At 32.5% G+C, this 25,494-nt stretch overlaps 1 protein-coding gene across 1 annotated transcript in view; it reads right to left on the reverse strand.

Moving 5' to 3' along the window:
• Positions 1–25,494, reverse strand: part of LOC128644177 (ubiquitin-associated protein 1-like) — a 103,825-nt gene that overhangs the window by 51,454 nt on the left and 26,877 nt on the right. The window contains exon 5 of the mRNA XM_053696879.1: positions 23,790–23,891. Within this exon, the coding sequence (XP_053552854.1) occupies positions 23,790–23,891 (102 nt within the window). The remainder of the gene's footprint in view (positions 1–23,789; positions 23,892–25,494) is intronic.

Raw genomic sequence — 25,494 nt, forward strand, 5'->3', positions numbered from 1 at the left:
AGACTTTTTTAGAACAGGGAGAAGGGGGAGGCCAATCAGAAGGGGAGGGAGGTTCAAGCAAAAGAAGAACCAGAGATTACAACCACAAAGGAGCAGGACACAAGAACTGGAGAGAACCCAGGAGACCCCCGAGAGCGCCGAGCCCCTTCTCCAACATGGGGATGAAGCAATGAGAGTAATCAACCTATCAGAAAGATCGTTAAATAAAGAGCATATCTCCATTTTATCCAAGGGCTTATCCTTTTGCCCATCCCAGGATGTCAATAAATTTGAAATAATTAAGGACATTCAGCTATTTTTGAGGAAAATAGCACTGAAAAAGCATTTTAACAATGAACCCCCCACAGAAGGATGGAGTAGAGAAGAATTAGACAGCCTGAAAGATCTAGAAGACCTATTGGAAGAAAATACCAATCCATCTGAACAAAGATGGAGAACAAAAATGAAAAATAAATCTACCTATGTACCCAAAAGCATTCATGCAGCTCAAATACAGGTCTTTAATAACCTGGTATGTCAGGAAATTACTGAACTAAAACTTGACCCTAAGGTGCAAAATTTATCATATAAGGAGAGAATGGCACTAAGGGAAATTCAAAGCTGGGAAGATGTGGTGATTCGTAACTCCGATAAAGGAGGTAACATCGTGATATGGCCATTGAACATGTATCTGCGTGAAGTCAACAAACAACTGAATGACAAAAAATGCTATTCAAAACTATTATTTAACCCAATTAATGGATACCATCAGATATATAATTCCATGATCCATAAAGCATATCAGAACGCTATCATCACACCTAAAGAAAGAACATTTCTGAATGTACCAAATCCAAAAGTTGCCACGCTATATCTCATCCCAAAAGTTCACAAAAACCTAGTAAGCCCTCCTGGAAGACCTATCTTGTCTGGCATAGGATGCCTTACGGAAAAAGCGAGCCAGTATATCGATTATAGATTACGGTCCTTTGTACATGAGTTACCTTCATACGTACAGGATACGATGGAGGTTCTGCAAAAACTAGACAGTGTATACATTGAGAAAAATACATGGCTTGTGACTTCAGACGTAGAGGCGTTATACACCTCTATTGACCATGACAAAGGAATTCAAGCAGTAAGATATTTTCTAAACCAAAAATCTGAAGAGAATGAGAATCATAATCAATTTGTTATAAAGCTGTTAAAATTTGTCTTGCAATACAACTTTTTCACCTTTGACAATAATTTTTACTTACAAACTCGGGGAACTGCGATGGGGACATCATGTGTCCCCACATATGCAAATCTGTTTATGGGATGGTGGGAGGCTGAATATGTATTCACGGAGAACAACTCGAAGTACACAGAGTATATACCTCTATGGCTCAGATTTATAGATGATATTCTGTTTATATGGGAAGGGCCATATGATATCCTACTCGAATTCTTAAACATACTGAACTCGAATGATTTAAATATCAAGCTAACCACTGAAGCCAGTCAAACAGAAATTGCATTCCTTGATCTAAAAATCAAAAAAGAGGAAGATGGAAGAATAACAACTGACCTCTTCAGGAAGAAAACGGCAACCAATAGCTTGTTGCATAAAGCAAGTGCCCATGCACCAGGAACAATACGGGGATTACCAACTGGTGAATTTTTGAGAACTAGAAGAAACTGCACAGACCTGAGCACATTTAAAATCCGAGCAAAAGAACTGGAGGAAAGGTTAATCAAGAGAGGATACAGCAAGACAAGCATAAAAAAGGCAAAAAATAAGGCTATGAGAATTAATCGAAAAGAACTACTAACAAAAAAGTGTAAAAAACAGGACCACAAAACGAGATTGATTTTAACATACTCTTCACAAATGACTCAAATCAAAAGTGTCATTAATAAACACTGGCACGTTTTAACCTCTGATCCAATATTAAAAGCCCAGCTAGGAGAAAAACCTGAGATAGGATATAGACGATCAAGAAACATGAAAGACTTATTAACTAAGAGTCACTATACAAGGAAGAAAACTATGACATCATTTACCCCTGGGTCCTTCAAGTGTGGTACTTGTTCTACATGTCATTACATCAAGAAGACAAGTACGATCACCGACAGATTTGGATTCACTCACCGTATAAACAACTACATCAGTTGCAATACACAAGGGGTGATCTATGTACTACAATGCTCGTGCCACTTGTACTATGTGGGCATGACCACACGTATGCTGAGAGTGAGATTAATGGAACATTTAAGAAATATCAGAAATGCCAAGAAAGATGTGGAGGATGGTAAAACCATAACAAGCGTGGCGTTCCATTTTTTACACAAACATAATTCAGATACCAGAAACTTGCAATGTTGGGGAATAGAACAGATAAAATTAGGAATTAGAGGGGGAGACCTTGAGAAATCCCTATTAAGAGCAGAGAGTAAATGGATATATTTACTAAACACAGTACACCCCAATGGTATAAATGAAAACAACAACTATTATGTGTTTTTATAAACATCAGAATAACAAGAAAAATGTAAATAAGGGGGACATGAGATTGAAAACAGAAAATAACAATAAGGATAGGGAATCTGAAATAGGAACTTGTAGTGGAAATCTGAGAATAATTTAAAAGAACTGATTAACACCAGCAACCATTCACACAATAATGACCATTTCAACACACATCAAGATCACCTAAACCAAAGACACATTCACATTGCAGAAACAGAGAAACTAGTTTTAACTTTACAAGCACTTATAGTTTGTAGCACCCCCCTTTTTTTAAATGTCAAGCAAGTGTTATTAATAAGATATTAGGAAGTCAGATACGAATTGTGAAAATCACTATCACTAATGTATATGGACATATAAAATCAAGATATATATGGATATACAAAAGTTCTGGAGTTAGGATTAAAAATGGGGGTCATTTGAGGCAAGGACCCCAAGGAAGATCTAGAAATAGAACAGAAAATAAAAATTGCAAACTTGAGTAAATAAATAAATGAACCATACAAATAGGTACAAGATATGCAAAAAAACAGTAAGACAGATGTTATGAATAACCATAACAGTAGGAACTTGTAAGAATTATAATCCACTAAAATATATATAAAAATTACAAAAAATAAAGAATGATGATATATGAAAAATTACACAAGTAAATATTTGGCAATAGAGATTTTCTTAAGGAATTATGAAACAAATAGAATTAATTCGAACTTCTTTAGAACTTCACAATAAATTATGAAGTTTTTCTAATATATTCTTTTCACAATTATCACGAATTTATAGAGTTTTAATTTCTTCATTTAGTATAGAACTTTAATATGACGTAGGTCAAAGCACAATGTAACTTAGAATTCAAGTTTTTATTTTTCATCACTCAACACTTCCCTTTGAATGAAACACTCCTTCACACACCCTTAGTCTAAATCACATCCTTTGTAGAAGCACAAAAGAACATCACTCGATAAAGTGAGCACCATCACGTTTTCATATAAACACCAAACACTGATTCAAAATCATATCACAGGATTGTGCACATAATGGTTCATGTCTAAAACATATGGTTTTAGGACCAAGTAATATTATTTAGAAAGCATATCATAAACTATACGCTACAAAACGTATCAATCTTAGGTAAGAGCAATTGATTCCTATTTTTCCCTAAATTCAAACCTCAATCCCATCATATGCAGGAAAATCCCACTTTCCGCTCAATCTTGATACTGTAATGTACATCATGAAAATATACCAGTAAAATAGTGAAGTTTCAGGTAATTGGAGATAATAATCCACCTTAACAATACGGAGGAAAAATGATGCAGGAAAATCTCACTTTCCGCTCAATCTTGATACTGTAATGTACATGAAAATATACCAGTAATATAGTTAAGTTTCAGGTAATTGGATATAATAATCCACCTTAACAATACGGAGGAAAAATTATGTAGTCCTCCTTAAGAATCCCAAAAGTATTCACGGAACTAATCGAGTCCCGATTGGCTGTAACCATGACAACACAACCAATCAGAAAGTAGTAGGGGCGGGATATCCGGCTCAAATGCGTATAAATAGGTTGAACCACGGCGGCCCGCCGCCTTTGATAAAGCCTAAACAGGCGAAACGCGTCAGGGGGGTTGTGTGGGACAATGGGGTCCCTCAATTGTTATGTTTTTTAAAAAAACTCTAACCTAGCTAAGTGTACTAAACACTAGTACTTAATAATGGTTGACGGTAATACCGGCAAATAGCGGAGAGCTGTGAGGGGATATAGGAGCCAAGCATAAAGGCTCAGCCTGATAAACCAATGCGCTGACGATAGCGATAAAACACAGCACAGTTTGTTATAACTAATTGAAGCGAGCTAAAGATTTAATTATAGAACGAAAGTACAAACATATAGCTCGCAGCTTCAATTAAATACAGAGATAGACAAACTATGTATATAAAGAGTGATAAACTCGACTGAAACTACTTTATACAAGCCAAACAGTAGAAACAAAAGTGTTCAAAAATACTCAAATATATATGCTTTTGGAAATATAGATAGCTGTATATATATTTTATAATTCAGTATGAAAGAAAAATGAATGAGGTGTGTATGAATTGAGTGCATGATACGTTGTAACTAAATATAGAATCACGGTTATAAGAGTAAGAACAGTATCGGTTATTCTGTGGATATTAGAACAGATCACTTAGCAATATTATTGCCTACCAAATCATTGTTGAGAAAGGTTGATATTATACAACAGAATTGGCGCATAATGAGGACAGTTATTGATACTGTTCAAATAACATTTACAGTTTACAATTTTATCTTAACAATCAAATTGATTAAGAGTCAACCCAAAAAGAACAGATTTGCCAAATAAATCACATACAAGAACAATATATACAGCCAATACGAGAATTGGAACTACTGGATGTAGGACGAATAATAAATACATAAGATTAAGTGGTTCAAGCAATACAAATATAGAATGATGTGCACACTAATGAGGGTATAGTAAGCTCAGCAGCTGATGTTATGAGTGATTCATAATCACAGGAGCCCATGCCAAAATAACGACAGTTGTGACCACATAATGCAGAGCTGTATGATTACCTCAGAATATAAATTATAATTGCACATATCCCATAAAGCAACCACAACCTAGGTTGGATATAAGCTTTATTAATATTCAATCACAATCAGAAGTATACCTTTAATTAGCCATTGGCACATTCTACAGTCCAATAGTCAAGGAAGCATATCATATAATGTTTGGTAATAAATGACGTCAGCCAGAATTATTTAAATAAGAGCACATATATCCACTCAACCATATTGGTACCCTAGAGACCAGACAACATATTAATTTACTCTCCAGGTAAGGTGTGAATTAAGTAACAAAATCACACTTACCAAGGTATAGAGCAACCCAGACCAATAGTACCATTTACACTGAGAGACTAGATAATAATAATGGTTACAAGGCCATACTGATTGATAATAGTGCTCTCAAGATACAGCTACCAAGGTTAGACTACAATTTTAAATGTGTGTGTTTACCCATGTTTTAAATAAACAATAAAAGTTAAATTTTAAATTCTCTTTTTTTTGCCTCTACCAAATAAGTCTGGGCATAGAGTGCTATTAGAGCATTATTCTTTCAGGGATCCTCAATCCCATTTGTTTGCTAAAATATATATGTATGTGTTAATATGTGTATATAGACATACAAACACATAAATAAATATATATGTACATGCTTATATACATATATATGTATGTGTTAATATGTGTATATAGACATACAAACACATAAATATATATGTACATGCTTATATACATATATATGTATGTGTTAATATGTGTATATAGACATACAAACACATAAATATATATGTACATGCTTATATACATATATATGTATGTGTTAATATGTGTATATAGACATACAAACACATAAATATATATGTACATGCTTATATACATATATATGTATGTGTTAATATGTGTATATAGACATACAAACACATAAATAAATATACATGTACATGCTTATATACATATATATTTATGTGTTAATATGTGTATATAGACATACAAACACATAAATAAATATATATGTACAGGCTTATATACATATATATTTATGTGTTAATATGTGTATATAGACATACAAACACATAAATAAATATATATGTACATGCTTATATACATATATATTTATGTGTTAATATGTGTATATAGACATACAAACACATAAATAAATATATATGTACATGCTTATATACATATATATGTATGTGTTAATATGTGTATATAGACATACAAACACATAAATAAATATATATGTACATGCTTATATACATATATATGTATGTGTTAATATGTGTATATAGACATACAAACACATAAATAAATATATATGTACATGCTTATATACATATATATGTATGTGTTAATATGTGTATATAGACATACAAACACATAAATATATATGTACATGCTTATATACATATATATGTATGTGTTAATATGTGTATATAGACATACAAACACATAAATAAATATATATGTACAGGCTTATATACATATATATTTATGTGTTAATATGTGTATATAGACATACAAACACATAAATAAATATATATGTACATGCTTATATACATATATATGTATGTGTTAATATGTGTATATAGACATACAAACACATAAATAAATATATATATATGTACATGCTTATATACATATATATTTATGTGTTAATATGTGTATATAGACATACAAACACATAAATAAATATATATGTACAGGCTTATATACATATATATTTATGTGTTAATATGTGTATATAGACATACAAACACAAATAAATATATATGTACATGCTTATATACATATATATTTATGTGTTAATATGTGTATATAGACATACAAACACATAAATAAATATATATGTACATGCTTATATACATATATATGTATGTGTTAATATGTGTATATAGATATACAAACACACAAATAAATATATATGTACATGCTTATATACATATATTTATATGTTAATATGTGTAAATAGACATACAAACACATAAATACATATATATGTACAGGCTTATATACATATATATTTATGTGTTAATATGTGTATATAGACATACAAACACATAAATACGTACAGGCTTATATACATATATATTTATGTGTTAATATGTGTATATAGACATACAAACACATAAATAAATATATATGTACATGCTTATATATATATATATTTATGTGTTAATATGTGTATATAGACATACAAACACATAAATAGATAACAGAATTTATGTTTACCTGATAAATTACTTTCTCCAACGGTGTGTCCGGTCCACGGCGTCATCCTTACTTGTGGGATATTCTCTTCCCCAACAGGAAATGGCAAAGAGTCCCAGCAAAGCTGGTCACATGATCCCTCCTAGGCTCCGCCCACCCCAGTCATTCGACCGACGGACAGGAGGAAATATATATAGGAGAAATCATATGATACCGTGGTGACTGTAGTTAGAGAAAATAATTCATCAGACCTGATTAAAAAAACCAGGGCGGGCCGTGGACCGGACACACCGTTGGAGAAAGTAATTTGTCAGGTAAACATAAATTCTGTTTTCTCCAACATAGGTGTGTCCGGTCCACGGCGTCATCCTTACTTGTGGGAACCAATACCAAAGCTTTAGGACACGGATGAAGGGAGGGAGCAAATCAGGTCACCTAAACGGAAGGCACCACAGCTTGCAAAACCTTTCTCCCAAAAATAGCCTCCGAAGAAGCAAAAGTATCAAATTTGTAAAATTTGGCAAAAGTGTGCAGTGAAGACCAAGTCGCTGCCTTACATATCTGGTCAACAGAAGCCTCGTTCTTGAAGGCCCATGTGGAAGCCACAGCCCTAGTGGAGTGAGCTGTGATTCTTTCAGGAGGCTGCCGTCCGGCAGTCTCATAAGCCAATCGGATAATGCTTTTAAGCCAAAAGGAAAGATAGGTAGAAGTCGCTTTTTGACCTCTCCTTTTACCAGAATAAACAACAAACAAGGAAGATGTTTGTCTGAAATCTTTAGTAGCCTCTAAATAGAATTTTAGAGCACGGACTACGTCCAAATTGTGTAACAAACGTTCCTTCTTTGAAACTGGATTCGGACACAAAGAAGGTACAACTATCTCCTGGTTAATATTTTTGTTGGAAACAACTTTCGGAAGAAAACCAGGCTTAGTACGCAAAACCACCTTATCTACATGGAACACCAGATAGGGCGGAGAACACTGCAGAGCAGATAACTCTGAAACTCTTCTAGCAGAAGAAATTGCAACCAAAAACAAAACTTTCCAAGATAATAACTTAATATCTACGGAATGTAAGGGTTCAAACGGAACCCCTTGAAGAACTGAAAGAACTAGATTTAGACTCCAGGGAGGAGTCAAAGGTCTGTAAACAGGCTTGATTCTAACCAGAGCCTGAACAAATGCTTGAACATCTGGCACAGCTGCCAGCCTTTTATGAAGTAAAACAGATAAAGCAGAGATCTGTCCCTTCAGAGAACTTGCAGATAATCCTTTCTCCAAACCTTCTTGTAGAAAGGATAGAATCTTAGGAATTTTTATCTTGTTCCATGGGAATCCTTTAGATTCACACCAACAGATATATTTTTTCCATATTTTATGGTAAATTTTTCTAGTTACAGGCTTTCTAGCCTGAATCAGAGTATCTATTACAGAATCTGAAAACCCACGCTTTGATAAAATCAAGCGTTCAATCTCCAAGCCGTCAGCTGGAGGGAAACCAGATTCGGATGTTCGAATGGACCTTGAACAAGAAGGTCCTGTCTCAAAGGTAGCTTCCATGGTGGAGCCGATGACATATTCACCAGGTCTGCATACCAAGTCCTGCGTGGCCACGCAGGAGCAATCAAGATCACCGAAGCCCTCTCCTGATTGATCCTGGCTACCAGCCTGGGAATGAGAGGAAACGTTGGAATACATAAGCTAGGTTGAAGGTCCAAGGTGCTACTAGTGCATCTACTAGAGTCGCCTTGGGATCCCTGGATCTGGACCCGTAGCAAGGAACCTTGAAGTTCTGATGAGACGCCATCAGATCCATGTCTGGAATGCCCCATAATTGAGTTATTTGGGCAAAGATTTCCGGATGGAGTTCCCACTCCCCCGGATGGAATGTCTGACGACTCAGAAAATCCGCTTCCCAATTTTCCACTCCTGGGATGTGGATTGCAGACAAGTGGCAGGAATGATCCTCCGCCCATTGAATTATTTTGGTCACTTCTTCCATCGCCAGGGAACTCCTTGTTCCCCCCTGATGATTGATATATGCAACAGTCGTCATGTTGTCTGATTGAAACCTTATGAATTTGGCCTTTGCTAGTTGAGGCCAAGCTTTGAGAGCATTGAATATCGCTCTCAGTTCCAGAATGTTTATCGGGAGAAGAGATTCTTCCCGAGACCATAGACCCTGAGCTTTCAGGGGTTCCCAGACCGCGCCCCAGCCCACCAGGCTGGCGTCGGTCGAGACAATGACCCACTCTGGTCTGCGGAAGCTCATTCCCTGTGACAGATTGTCCAGGGTCAGCCACCAACGGAGTGAATCTCTGGTCTTTTGATCTACTTGAATCGTCGGAGACAAGTCTGTATAATCCCCATTCCACTGTCTGAGCATGCACAGTTGTAATGGTCTTAGATGAATTCGTGCAAAAGGAACTATGTCCATTGCTGCAACCATCAATCCTATTACTTCCATGCACTGCGCTATGGAAGGACGAAGAACAGAATGAAGAACTTGACAAGAGCTTAGAATTTTTGATTTTCTGACCTCTGTCAGAAAAATCCTCATTTCTAAGGAATCTATTATTGTTCCCAAGAAGGGAACTCTTGTTGACGGGGACAGAGAACTTTTTTCTTTGTTCACCTTCCATCCGTGAGATCTGAGAAAGGCTAGGACAATGTCCGTATGAGCCTTTGCTTTTGACAGAGACGACGCTTGAATCAGGATGTCGTCCAAGTAAGGTACTACTGCAATGCCCCTTGGTCTTAGAACCGCTAGAAGGGACCCTAGTACCTTTGTGAAAATCCTTGGAGCAGTGGCTAATCCGAATGGAAGTGCCACAAACTGGTAATGCTTGTCCAGAAAAGCGAACCTTAGGAACTGATGATGTTCCTTGTGGATAGGAATATGTAGGTACGCATCCTTTAAATCCACGGTAGTCATAAATTGATTTTCCTGGATAGTAGGTAGGATCGTTCGAATAGTTTCCATTTTGAACGATGGAACCTTGAGAAATTTGTTTAGGATCTTGAGATCCAAAATTGGTCTGAATGTTCCCTCTTTTTTGGGAACTATGAACAGGTTGGAATAAAAACCCATCCCTTGTTCTCTTATTGGAACTGGATGAATCACTCCCATCTTTAACAGGTCTTCTACACAATGTAAGAATGCCTGTCTTTTTATTTGGTTTGAAGATAATGGAGACCTGTGGAACCTTCCCCTTGGGGGTAGTTCCTTGAATTCCAGGAGATAACCTTGAGAAACTATTTCTAGCGCCCAAGGATCCTGAACATCTCTTGCCCAAGCCTGAGCAAAGAGAGAAAGTCTGCCCCCCACCAGATCCGGTCCCGGATCGGGGGCCATCCCTTCATGCTGTTTTGGTAGCAGTGGTAGGCTTCTTGGCCTGCTTACCCTTGTTCCAGCCCTGCATTGGTCTCCAGGCTGGTTTGGGTTGTGAAGTATTACCCTCTTGCTTAGAGGATGTAGAATTAGAGGCTGGTCCGTTTCTGCGAAAGGGACGAAAATTAGGCTTATTTTTAACCTTAAAAGACCTATCCTGTGGGAGGGCGTGGCCCTTTCCCCCAGTGATGTCTGAAATAATCTCTTTCAAATCAGGTCCAAATAATGTTTTACCCTTGAAAGGGATGTTAAGCAATTTTGTCTTGGAAGACACATCCGCTGACCAAGACTTTAGCCAAAGCGCTCTGCGCGCCACGATAGCAAACCCTGAATTTTTCGCCGCTAATCTAGCTAATTGCAAAGCGGCATCTAAAATAAAAGAGTTAGCCAATTTAAGTGCTTGAACTCTGTCCATAACCTCCTCATACGAAGATTCTTTATTGAGCGACTTTTCTAGTTCCTCGAACCAGAAACACGCTGCCGTAGTGACAGGAACAATGCATGAAATTGGTTGTAGAAGGTAACCTTGCTGAACAAAAATCTTTTTAAGCAAACCCTCTAATTTTTTATCCATAGGATCTTTGAAAGCACAACTATCTTCGATAGGAATAGTAGTGCGTTTGTTTAGAGTAGAAACCGCCCCCTCGACCTTGGGGACTGTCTGCCATAAGTCCTTTCTGGGGTCGACTATAGGAAATAATTTCTTAAATATAGGGGGGGGGACAAAAGGTATGCCGGGCCTTTCCCACTCTTTATTTACTATGTCCGCCACCCGCTTGGGTATAGGAAAAGCGTCGGGGGGCACCGGAAACCTCTAGGAACTTGTCCATCTTACATAATTTCTCTGGAATGACCAAATTGTCACAATCATCCAGAGTAGATAATACCTCCTTAAGCAGTGCGCAGAGATGTTCTAATTTAAATTTAAATGTCACAACATCAGGTTCAGCTTGTTGAGAAATTTTTCCTGAATCTGAAATTTCTCCCTCAGACAAAACCTCCCTCATGGCCCCTTCAGATTGGTGTGAGGGTATGTCAGAACAGTTATCATCAGCGTCCTCTTGCTCTTCAGTGTTTAAAACAGAGCAATCGCGCTTTCTCTGATAAGTAGGCATTTCGGATAAAATGTTTGCTATAGAGTTATCCATTACAGCCGTTAATTGTTGCATGGTAATAAGAATTGGCGCACTAGATGTACTAGGGGCCTCTTGTGTGGGCAAAACTGGTGTAGACACAGAAGGGGATGATGTAGTATCATGTTTACTCCCCTCATTTGAGGAATCATCTTGGGCAATATCATTATCTGTGGCATTGCTGTCCCTACTTTGTTTGGACACTATGGCACAATTATCACATAAATTTAAATGGGGAGACACCTTGGCTTTCATACATATAGAACATAGCTTATCTGATGGTACAGACATGTTAAACAGGCTTAAACTTGTCAACAAAGCACAAAAAACGTTTTAAAATAAAACCGTTACTGTCACTTTAAATTTCAAACTGAAAACACTTTATTACTGAATATGTGAAAAAGTATGAAGGAATTGTTCAAAATTCACCAAAATTTCACCACAGTGTCTTAAAGCATTAAAAGTATTGCACACCAAATTTCAGAGCTTTAACCCTTAAAATAACGGAACCGGAGCCGTTTTTACATTTAACCCCTATACAGTCCCAGCTATATGCTTTGCTGAGACCCAACCAAGCCCAGAGGGGAATACGATACCAAATGATGCCTTCTATAAGCTTTTTCAGTGATTGTTAGCTCCTCACACATGCATCTGCATGCCTTGCTCTCCAAAAACAACTGCGCATTAGTGGCGCGAAAATGAGGCTCTGTCTATAACTAGAAAAGGCCCCCATCTGAAAAAGGTGTCCAACACAGTGCCTGCCGTTTTTCTAAACAATCCCCAAGATTATAATAACCATTAATAGTAAGAATCTGCAAAATATGCCTAGCAAAGCAATCGTTTTAGCCCAGAAAAATGTCTACCAGTTTTTTAAGCCCTTATGAAGCCTTTTATTCTTTTATTTAACTAAGAAAATGGCTTACCGGTCCCCATAAGGGGAAATGACAGCCTTCCAGCATTACATAGTCTTGTTAGAAATATGGCCAGTCATACCTTAAGCAGAAAAGTCTGCCAACTGTTTCCCCCAACTGAAGTTACTTCATCTCAACAGTCCTGTGTGGAAACAGCAATCGATTTTAGTAACTTCTGCTAAAATCATCTTCCTCTTACAAACAGAAATCTTCATCTTTTTTCTGTTTCAGAGTAAATAGTACATACCAGCACTATTTTAAAATAACAAACACTTGATTGAAGAATAAAAACTACATTTAAACACCAAAAAACTCTTAACCATCTCCGTGGAGATGTTGCCTGTGCAACGGCAAAGAGAATGACTGGGGTGGGCGGAGCCTAGGAGGGATCATGTGACCAGCTTTGCTGGGACTCTTTGCCATTTCCTGTTGGGGAAGAGAATATCCCCAAGGATGACGCCGTGGACCGGACACACCTATGTTGGAGAAATATATGTACATGCTTATATACATATATATGTATGTGTTAATATGTGTATATAGACATACAAACACATAAATAAATATATATGTACAGGCTTATATATATATATTTATGTGTTAATATGTGTATATAGACATACAAACACATAAATAAATATATATGTACATGCTTTTATATATATATATATATATATATATATATTTTTATGTGTTAATATGTGTATATAGACATACAAACACATAAATAAATATATATGTACATGCTTATATACATATATATGTATGTGTTAATATGTGTATATAGACATACAAACACATAAATAAATATATATGTACATGCTTATATACATATATATTTATGTGTTAATATGTGTATATAGACATACAAACACATAAATACGTACAGGCTTATATACATATATATTTATGTGTTAATATGTGTATATAGACAAACAAACACATAAATAAATATATATGTTCAGGCTTATATACATATATATTTATGTGTTAATATGTGTATATAGACATACAAACACATAAATAAATATATATGTACACGCTTATATACATATATATTTATGTGTTAATATGTGTATATAGATATACAAACACATAAATACATATATATGTACAGGCTTATATACATATATATTTATGTGTTAATATGTGTATATAGACATACAAACACATAAATAAATATATATGTACATGCTTATATATATATATATATATATATATATATATTTATGTGTTAATATGTGTATATAGACATACAAACACATAAATAAATATATATGTACATGCTTATATACATATATATGTATGTGTTAATATGTGTATATAGACATACAAACACATAAATAAATATATATGTACATGTTTATATACATATATATGTATGTGTTCATATGTGTATATAGACATACAAACACATAAATAAATATATATGTACATGCTTATATACATATATATGTATGTGTTAATATGTGTATATAGACATACAAACACATAAATAAATATATATGTGCATGCTTATATACATATATATGTATGTGTTAATATGTGTATATAGACATACAAACACATAAATAAATATATATGTACATGCTTATATACATATATATGTATGTGTTAATATGTGTATATAGACATACAAACACATAAATAAATATATATGTACATGCTTATATACATATATATGTATGTGTTCATATGTGTATATAGACATACAAACACATAAATAAATATATATGTACATGCTTATATACATATATATGTATGTGTTAATATGTGTATATAGACATACAAACACATAAATAAATATATATGTGCATGCTTATATACATATATATGTATGTGTTAATATGTGTATATAGACATACAAACACATAAATAAATATATATGTACATGCTTATATACATATATATGTATGTGTTAATATGTGTATATAGATATACAAACACATAAATAAATATATATGTACATGCTTATATATATATATATATATATATATATATATATTTATGTGTTAATATGTGTATATAGACATACAAACACATAAATAAATATATATGTACATGCTTATATACATATATATGTATGTGTTAATATGTGTATATAGACATACAAACACATAAATAAATATATATGTACATGCTTATATACATATATATGTATGTGTTAATATGTGTATATAGACATACAAACACATAAATAAATATATATGTACATGCTTATATACATATATATGTATGTGTTCATATGTGTATATAGACATACAAACACATAAATAAATATATATGTACATGCTTATATACATATATATGTATGTGTTAATATGTGTATATAGACATACAAACACATAAATAAATATATATGTGCATGCTTATATACATATATATGTATGTGTTAATATGTGTATATAGACATACAAACACATAAATAAATATATATGTACATGCTTATATACATATATATGTATGTGTTAATATGTGTATATAGATATACAAACACATAAATAAATATACATGTACATGCTTATATATATACATATATATTTATGTGTTAATATGTGTATATAGATATACAAACACATAAATAAATATATATGTACAGGCTTATATACATATATATTTATGTGTTAATATGTGTATATAGACATACAAACACATAAATAAATATATATGTACATGCTTATATACATATATATTTATGTGTTAATATGTGTATATAGACATACAAACACATAAATACATATATGTACAGGCTTATATACATATATATTTATGTGTTAATATGTGTATATAGACATACAAACACATAAATAAATATATATGTACATGCTTATATACATATATATGTATGTGTTAATATGTGTATATAGACATACAAACACATAAATACATATATGTACAGGCTTATATACATATATATTTATGTGTTAATATGTGTATATAGACATACAAACACATAAATACGTACAGGCTTATATACATATATATTTATGTGTTAATATGTGTATATAGACATACAAACACATAAATAAATATATATGTACAGGCTTATATACATATATATTTATGTGTTAATATGTGTATATAGACATACAAACACATAAATACGTACAGGCTTATATACATATATATTTATGTGTTAATATGTGTATATAGACATACAAACACATAAATACGTACAGGCTTATATACATATATATTTATGTGTTAATATGTGTATATAGACATACAAACACATAAATACGTACAGGCTTATATACATATATATTTATGTGTTAATATGTGTATATAGACATACAAACACATAAATAAATATATATGTACAGGCTTATATACATATATATTTATGTGTTAATATGTGTATATAGACATACAAACACATAAATAAATATATATGTACAGGCTTATGTACATATATATTTATGTGTTAATATGTGTATATAGATATACAAACACATAAATAAATATACATGTACATGTACATGCTTATATACATATATATTTATGTGTTAATATGTGTATATAGACATACAAACACATAAATATATATATGTACAGGCTTATATACATATATATTTATGTGTTAATATGTGTATATAGACATACAAACACATAAATACATATATGTACATGCTTATATACATATATATTTATGTGTTAATATGTGTATATAGACATACAAACACATAAATACATATATGTACATGCTTATATACATATATATTTATGTGTTAATATGTGTATATAGACATACAAATACATATATATGTACATGCTTATATACATATATATTTATGTGTTAATATGTGTATATAGACATACAAACACATAAATAAATATATATGTACATGCTTATATACATATATATTTATGTGTTAATATGTGTATATAGACATACAAACACATAAATACATATATATGTACAGGCTTATATACATATATATTTATGTGTTAATATGTGTATATAGACATACAAACACATAAATACGTACAGGCTTATATACATATATATTTATGTGTTAATATGTGTATATAGACATACAAACACATAAATACGTACAGGCTTATATACATATATATTTATGTGTTAATATGTGTATATAGACATACAAACACATAAATAAATATATATGTACAGGCTTATATACATATATATTTATGTGTTAATATGTGTATATAGACATACAAACACATAAATAAATATATATGTACAGGCTTATGTACATATATATTTATGTGTTAATATGTGTATATAGATATACAAACACATAAATAAATATACATGTACATGCTTATATACATATATATTTATGTGTTAATATGTGTATATAGACATACAAACACATAAATATATATATATGTACAGGCTTATATACATATATATTTATGTATTAATATGTGTATATAGACATACAAACACATAAATACATATATGTACATGCTTATATACATATATATTTATGTGTTAATATGTGTATATAGACATACAAACACATAAATACATATATGTACATGCTTATATACATATATATTTATGTGTTAATATGTGTATATAGACATACAAATACATATATATGTACATGCTTATATACATATATATTTATGTGTTAATATGTGTATATAGACATACAAACACATAAATAAATATATATGTACATGCTTATATACATATATATTTATGTGTTAATATGTGTATATAGACATACAAACACATAAATACATATATATGTACAGGCTTATATACATATATATTTATGTGTTAATATGTGTATATAGACATACAAACACATAAATAAATATATATGTACATGCTTATATATATATATATATATATATATATATATTTATGTGTTAATATGTGTATATAGACATACAAACACATAAATACATATATATGTACAGGCTTATATACATATATATTTATGTGTTAATATGTGTATATAGACATACAAACACATAAATAAATATATATGTACATGCTTATATACATATATATTTACGTGTTAATATGTGTATATAGACATACAAACACATAAATAAATATATATGTACATGCTTATATATATATTTATGTGTTAATATGTGTATATAGACATACAAACACATAAATACATATATATGTACAGGCTTATATACATATATATTTATGTGTTAATATGTGTATATAGACATACAAACACATAAATAAATATATATGTACATGCTTATATACATATATATTTATGTGTTAATATGTGTATATAGACATACAAACACATAAATATATATATATGTACATGCTTATATACATATATATTTATGTGTTAATATGTGTATATAGACATACAAACACATAAATAAATATATATGTACAGGCTTATGTACATATATATATTTATGTGTTAATATGTGTATATAGACATACAAACACATAAATACATATATATGTACATGCTTATATACATATATATTTATGTGTTAATATGTGTATATAGACATACAAACACATAAATAAATATATATGTACAGGCTTATGTACATATATATATTTATGTGTTAATATGTGTATATAGACATACAAACACATAAATAAATATATATGTACATGCTTATATACATATATATTTATGTGTTAATATGTGTATATAGACATACAAACACATAAATAAATATATATGTACATGCTTATATACATATATATGTATGTGTTAATATGTGTATATAGACATACAAACACATAAATAAATATATATGTACATGCTTATATATATATATATATATATATATATATATATATATATATATATATATATATATATATATATATATATATATATATATATATATATATATATATATTTATGTGTTAATATGTGTATATAGACATACAAACACATAAATACATATATATGTACAGGCTTATATACATATATATTTATGTGTTAATATGTGTATATAGACATACAAACACATAAATAAATATATATGTACATGCTTATATACATATATATTTATGTGTTAATATGTGTATATAGACATACAAACACATAAATAAATATATATGTACATGCTTATATACATATATATTTATGTGTTAATATGTGTATATAGACATACAAACACATAAATAAATATATATGTACATGCTTATATACATATATATTTATGTGTTAATATGTGTATATAGACATACAAACACATAAATACATATATATGTACATGCTTATATACATATATATTTATGTGTTAATATGTGTATATAGACATACAAACACATAAATAAATATACATGTACAGGCTTATATACATATATATTTATGTGTTAATATGTGTATATAGACATACAAACACATAAATAAATATATATGTACATGCTTATATACATATATATTTATGTGTTAATATGTGTATATAGACATACAAACACATAAATACATATATATGTACATGCTTATATACATATATATTTATGTGTTAATATGTGTATATAGACATACAAACACATAAATAAATATACATGTACAGGCTTATATACATATATATTTATGTGTTAATATGTGTATATAGACATACAAACACATAAATAAATATATATGTACATGCTTATATACATATATATTTATGTGTTAATATGTGTATATAGACATACAAACACATAAATAAATATACATGTACATGCTTATATACATATATATGTATGTGTTAATATGTGTATATAGACATACAAACACATAAATAAATATATATGTATATGCTTATGTACATATATATTTATGTGTTAATATGTGTATATAGACATACAAACACATAAATACATATATATGTACATGCTTATATACATATATATTTATGTGTTAATATGTGTATATAGACATACAAACACATAAATAAATATATATGTACAGGCTTATATACATATATAGTTATGTGTTAATATGTGTATATAGACATACAAACACATAAATAAATATATATATGTACATGCTTATATACATATATATTTATGTGTTAATATGTGTATATAGACATACAAACACATAAATACATATATATGTACATGCTTATATACATATATATTTATGTGTTAATATGTGTATATAGACATACAAACACATAAATAAATATATATATGTACATGCTTATATACATATATATTTATATGTTAATATGTGTATATAGACATACAAACACATAAATACATATATATGTACATGCTTATATACATATATATTTATGTGTTAATATGTGTATATACACATACTAACACATAAATATATATAAGCATAGACATATATATTTACAGGGAACACACAGTTCCCATAGACCGCAATGTAAAGGCACTTTTCAGTGCTGTGTTTTTTTCTTTTTATACCCCACAGACACCAACTTTAGTCTCCAAAAACTGCCTGGTGTAGTTATTTTACTAAAAAATAAAATGCTACAACTTTTATTTTTTAATAAAATACACAGCTCTGTATTTTGGGGGTATTTGGGGCCCATTTAAAAAAATAACCAGAGATCTGAACTCTGGTTAATTTTAATAAGCCACTTATGGCTGATTATTTATCGGGTGCACGCAAATGGGCAAATTAGTGCTCCACTTGTTTCTTAGGACTGCATTATTGGAATTATTTTAAATATGCGTTTTAATTATATATATCTTACATAAAACTTACCCTATTCACGCACTTTATATTCTTTTTTGTAAAGGCTGCAGAAGTAGGATAAGTTGCATTTATAATATGCATGAACTAAACACACCAAAGTCCCTAGAACACAGGATCTGGAAGAAGTTTGGCAGAGCAAGGTAAAGTATTCTACAACCCAGTAAGTTACAGAAGTGGCTGATGCAGTGTAATATTTGCAGAGCATCTCTCTAGTGTTGTTGCACCCTGCTGGTCACATTGTATGGCTTTCTGCTTCTGTCTCCCTTTAGGGGCCTGCCCATCTATATAAAGTACTATTGTTACTGAGTTATTATTCATAAAATGCTACATTAGCTGTTTTTTCACTGGCTTTACATTACAATTATATTAAACTGCTATTATTGTATTGTATACTCTATTAGACAAATAGCAAAGATTTTTTATAGCATCTTCTTTGTCTTTTAAGGCTTTTTGTAGTGTGTGAGAAAAAGCAAGCAACTATAATTTAATGGACTTGGCTTTGTTATGCTCTAGGTTTCTTGTTTTTTTTTTCTATTTTCTCTGAAAAGCTTAAATTGTCCTCCGAGTTATTTATATCCTAGGAAAATTAAACTCTTTCTCAGAAAGATTCTTCTCATATTATTTGAAACAAAACCAACTCATCTCCCCCACCATTTTAAGGAACCCAAATAATAACCTAGTCTGGATGGATTTCACTTCAGAGAGATTATCCTGCTTATTGCGTCAGTTATTAAATCAAGATGATGGTACAGGGCTAAATATGTTAACCATTTCAGGATCGAAGGTAATACATATATATCTGTTATATGGAAGGCAAGTAACATCCCTGGCAGCTCAAGGGTTAACCATCTATTGAGATTTAACACGTTATAGAGTTATGACGTGCATAAAGCTATAATAATAAGAAATCCCAGCTTTCCATCTGGATAGCCCCTGGCCCCATCTGCAAGATCTGCTCTTCCCACAGTGCCGTTGGTGAGATGAGAGTTGGTTTAGAACTGGCTGAAGTCCCTAGATTTTGGCTGTAATGATTTTCTTGATGGATGGACCCTTTTAAATAAACAAAGTTACCCTTTTAATAACAGCAGTGAGTAAAGAATACTTACTGTGTGAGTCATTAAGCTTCTCTATAATAATTAACCTTTTTACTGCTGGTGTAAGCAACATGCACTTCTTTGTTGTTCTATTCTGCCCTAGGTACATATAATTCTGCTGCCCCCTTTGCCAGTAACCTCTGCTAACTTTATATCATACTTCTCTAATGTATATTTCTCATAAAGACTTACCACCCCAGGCACTGGCCTTCTGGGCCTTTTCAAAAATGCTCCTCTGCTGGAGCCTCAGTAAAAACGTATGTGCAGAGAGGGATTTCAGGGACAGCAACCAAACAAGATGGCACAAAAATGTGGAGAATATGGTATGAATTAGACTAGAGCGTAGATGTCACAGAGGGGAAAAACATAGGAACTAATGGAATGGAGGAAGACATAGGCGCACAGAGAATGACAGTGTAAAGAGAATAGCATAATGGAGAGAGAGGCGCTGGAGCAAATAGGGGGCGTAAAGGCACAATAAGAGGATGACTAAGGTTTAAGAAGAAAAGGGATGAGGGTGGCACAAAGGAAGGAATTAATGACATAAAGGGGGCAAGATGGCACAAGCACAAATGGGAGTGACTATGGCAAAATATGAAAGGGCATCATTTATGAGGAGGAGAACATGACAGAGAAGACTGCACAAAGGGGGATAAGATGGCATTAACTGTAGATTAGGCGGAACATATAGTGTAGTGATTTCAGTAATGCAGGGTATTTGCTCTGGGGTATAACAGATTGTAAATCCAGCCTTCCCAACCAGATTATCACTTCCAGACTCCATCATAAAGAGCATCTCAGACAGTATCTGGTATTATTTTATTTACATCATGTTCTTTTGTATTAAAATGACTCCTTTGCATTCTCAAATTTAGGTGCCCAATGGTCAGTTTATGTTTTTAACAGGTATAATGCAGAGAAGAGAATGGTGAAGATGTAATATGTACTGGGATTACATTTAACAAGGATAAAAACATAGATGACAAATTGCTAGAGGGCAAAACTGTAATATATTCTGTGAACAAACTGATCCACATTTGCAGAGAATACTTGGCACAGTCTTTCAGTGGAAGTGGTAGAGAAGAAATCAACAATTCATAAGACTTTAAGCTTAAAATGTTCAGTTAGAATATGGTCATATTATAGGGACCTATATTCTCCTTACAATATCTGCTATTTAAAATTATTCTCCTATAAGAAATGCCATTGATGGATATAGAAACATCTTTTGTTCATCGGCGTATGCATCTGAAAAACAGCTTTCCAAGCAGCTATATGGAATTATGATGTATTTACAGAGAGAAGATATAATATCTGTTTGCTGTACAGTTGCTATTAATCACACCGGGGGCGGGGGGCAGCGTGCAGATTCTTGGCTTGTTTATATTCTCTGCATTTGCTGATCGAGAGACTCATGCGATGCAGTGACCCTGTGACTAGCAGGGTCCTGGAGAGCTGTGGTCCCAGGACCTCCTTGGGGCTTTTCTCACAGCCTTTGCACTTTCACTTTTCCGCATGATCTCTAGTTTGAGTTTCATGCAAACAGGAAAGAAGCATTTTTCCCATACTAGACAATGCAGAATAGTGATGAAGAACTGCTAGGTTATTCTGCTCCCACTAGGGACATACTAGAAAGGGATAAGAGTTTTATATAGTTAAAGGGAAACTCAATCAAAATTAAACTTTCATTATTCAGATAGAGCATGTAATTTTAAACAACTTTCCAATTTACTTCCATTAACAAAATGTGCACAGTCTTTTTATATTTAAACTTTTTGAGTCACCAGCTCCTACTATGCATGCGCAAGAATAAGCGTGTATGCATTTATAAATGGCTAATTGCTGTCACATGGTACTTGTATGCATTTGTGATTGGCTGATGGCTGTCAGAAAAAAAAATCTACTACTCATTTGAAGTTCAGACTAAGTGCTATTGCATTGTCTTGATTTCTTGCATTTATTTATTATGCAAATCTATTGTGTTGACTGGTCCTTTAACAAAAATCTCATTTGCCTACCATTTCATGCCAATTTTGACAAATGTTTTTTGTAGAGACAAACTTATTTCGCAATTGTCCTCAAATGCTTTTGAGTTATAAAAATTGTCTCTGCCCCACATTCCAGTATAAACACACATTATATTTTCTTTTTGATCTATCAATTATAGTTACAAAAAAAAAAAAAAAAGAGATTGATACTGTAAGAAAAGAACATTATGTTCATGAGAGTTTCTGGGTGTAGTGTGCCTATTATAGTGATTCTTCCAGGGTATCTAGAATTGGTTTAATGGGTTGTATTTCCCAGAAAGAGTTCCTTTCTTACCTTTATCTCAGAATTCTGGAACATTTCCATGGCTTCTTCCACAAGAGACTCTTCATATCCAACTTTACAGAGTCGATCTGTGGCTCCTAAGTATCCTAAGACCTACAAGGAAAATAATAAAATTGTAAGTGGGTATTTAGGCGGAAATGCAATAAAATGATGATGAAATCTAATATTTGTTTCATCTTTTTCTTTTTGTGAAGCTACTAATAGGCATAACAGGAAATTGTAATTTAGGTATTTATGCAAGTTACTAATTGCATGAATATGAGGCTGTGCATTTTGTGGACACACACTATATATCATTATGCAAGTAACACAGCTAGTAATGTAACTTATCAGGCAATAGTATGGCAGTGTCTCCCATAGGATATACTAGGGAGCGCTACGTCAGCTAAACATCTCCACTTGTGAGCACTTTCAGCGGGCGTGGGGGGGGGGGGCATATTTGAAGTGTTCCTACACAGCACAGACAGTACATTTACTGAAACCAAACTCGGTTTCTGTGTTGGAACACTTCAAATGATGCCTGTATCCTGCAAAGTCCAACAAATAAAAGTGTGGGAACTCACCAAGACTTCCACCCTCCTCACAATAAATATTGTTTTATACACACACACGCACTGTATGTATATGTATATAATCTATACACTTTGGTTAATGAAAGCAAATTAAATCCAATGAAGGGTTGAATGGTTGCCTTTGGGCCTGAGACTCCTACTCTGTCACAGAGTCTCACCCACTTAAGGTGCAATAGTTCTATTTATGCTGAAGGGAACTAAATAACCCTAAGCAAGGCACACAGAAATCTAAACACCATATGTTCCACACAGTGTGGTGTGATCCCACAGTAGGACTGCTGACAGGCTTGCATTTAGTGTAGTGAAGGAAGTGTTACTGCCCATTACTAGAGGATCTCACTATCCCTCTAACCAGACTATGCTACAGCTCCTCCAACCAACAGCAGCAGTGTTTACTGAAGCTTTTTTGTTCTCTTTCCAGAGGGAACTTAGTTCCACCTGCAAAAATAGTGTAGGAACTCCGTTCCCATGCATTCCCGCCTGACTTGACCCCTGCCTGTATGACCTAACTCTAAATACACCTACACTACCTGCCTCACACTGTAAAGTCTCACCAATGAAAAGGTGGTGAAACAAACATGAGTGACACCCTACTTGCATTCTGTACTTCAGAGACTGGAATATATCGCACTGCTGGCAATGTATCCCAATCAAAGTACAGGCTACTCCCCGTCATTGGAACGCCTAGCTAACTCCCTCAAAACGCATACACCTACATCATACTCTAGCTATACTTCCCCTGGAACATCCAGCTAACTCCCTAATTCCTAATAATGACTCACCTGATGAAACGGTAAACCGAGAAACACGTTGTGAGCTAGGTGCTTTTATGCTAATTAAAGCATTTTTTATTATATCTTTTGCCGACCTGAGTTCTTTCTGAGAGAAGGAGGATATTGCACTTTGAGCAGTGTCTGTTTTGGGCTACCTTTTCCTTTCTGGATATCTGCTCTGGGCCCTGGGGATTGGTACCTGTATTCCTAAATTGGATCCAAGGTTTCTCAAGTCAACAGTATGGTTTTGGTCCTCTTTCCTAATACTGGCTGTGGGTCATTGTTCCTGTGGGTCATCATTCCTGCATGAGATCTGAGACCGCACACAAGTCAGCTGGGTGGCTTCCAACG

The sequence above is a fragment of the Bombina bombina genome, unplaced genomic scaffold (genome assembly GCF_027579735.1).
Source record: "Bombina bombina isolate aBomBom1 unplaced genomic scaffold, aBomBom1.pri scaffold_707, whole genome shotgun sequence".
Taxonomy (NCBI): Eukaryota; Metazoa; Chordata; class Amphibia; order Anura; family Bombinatoridae; genus Bombina; species Bombina bombina.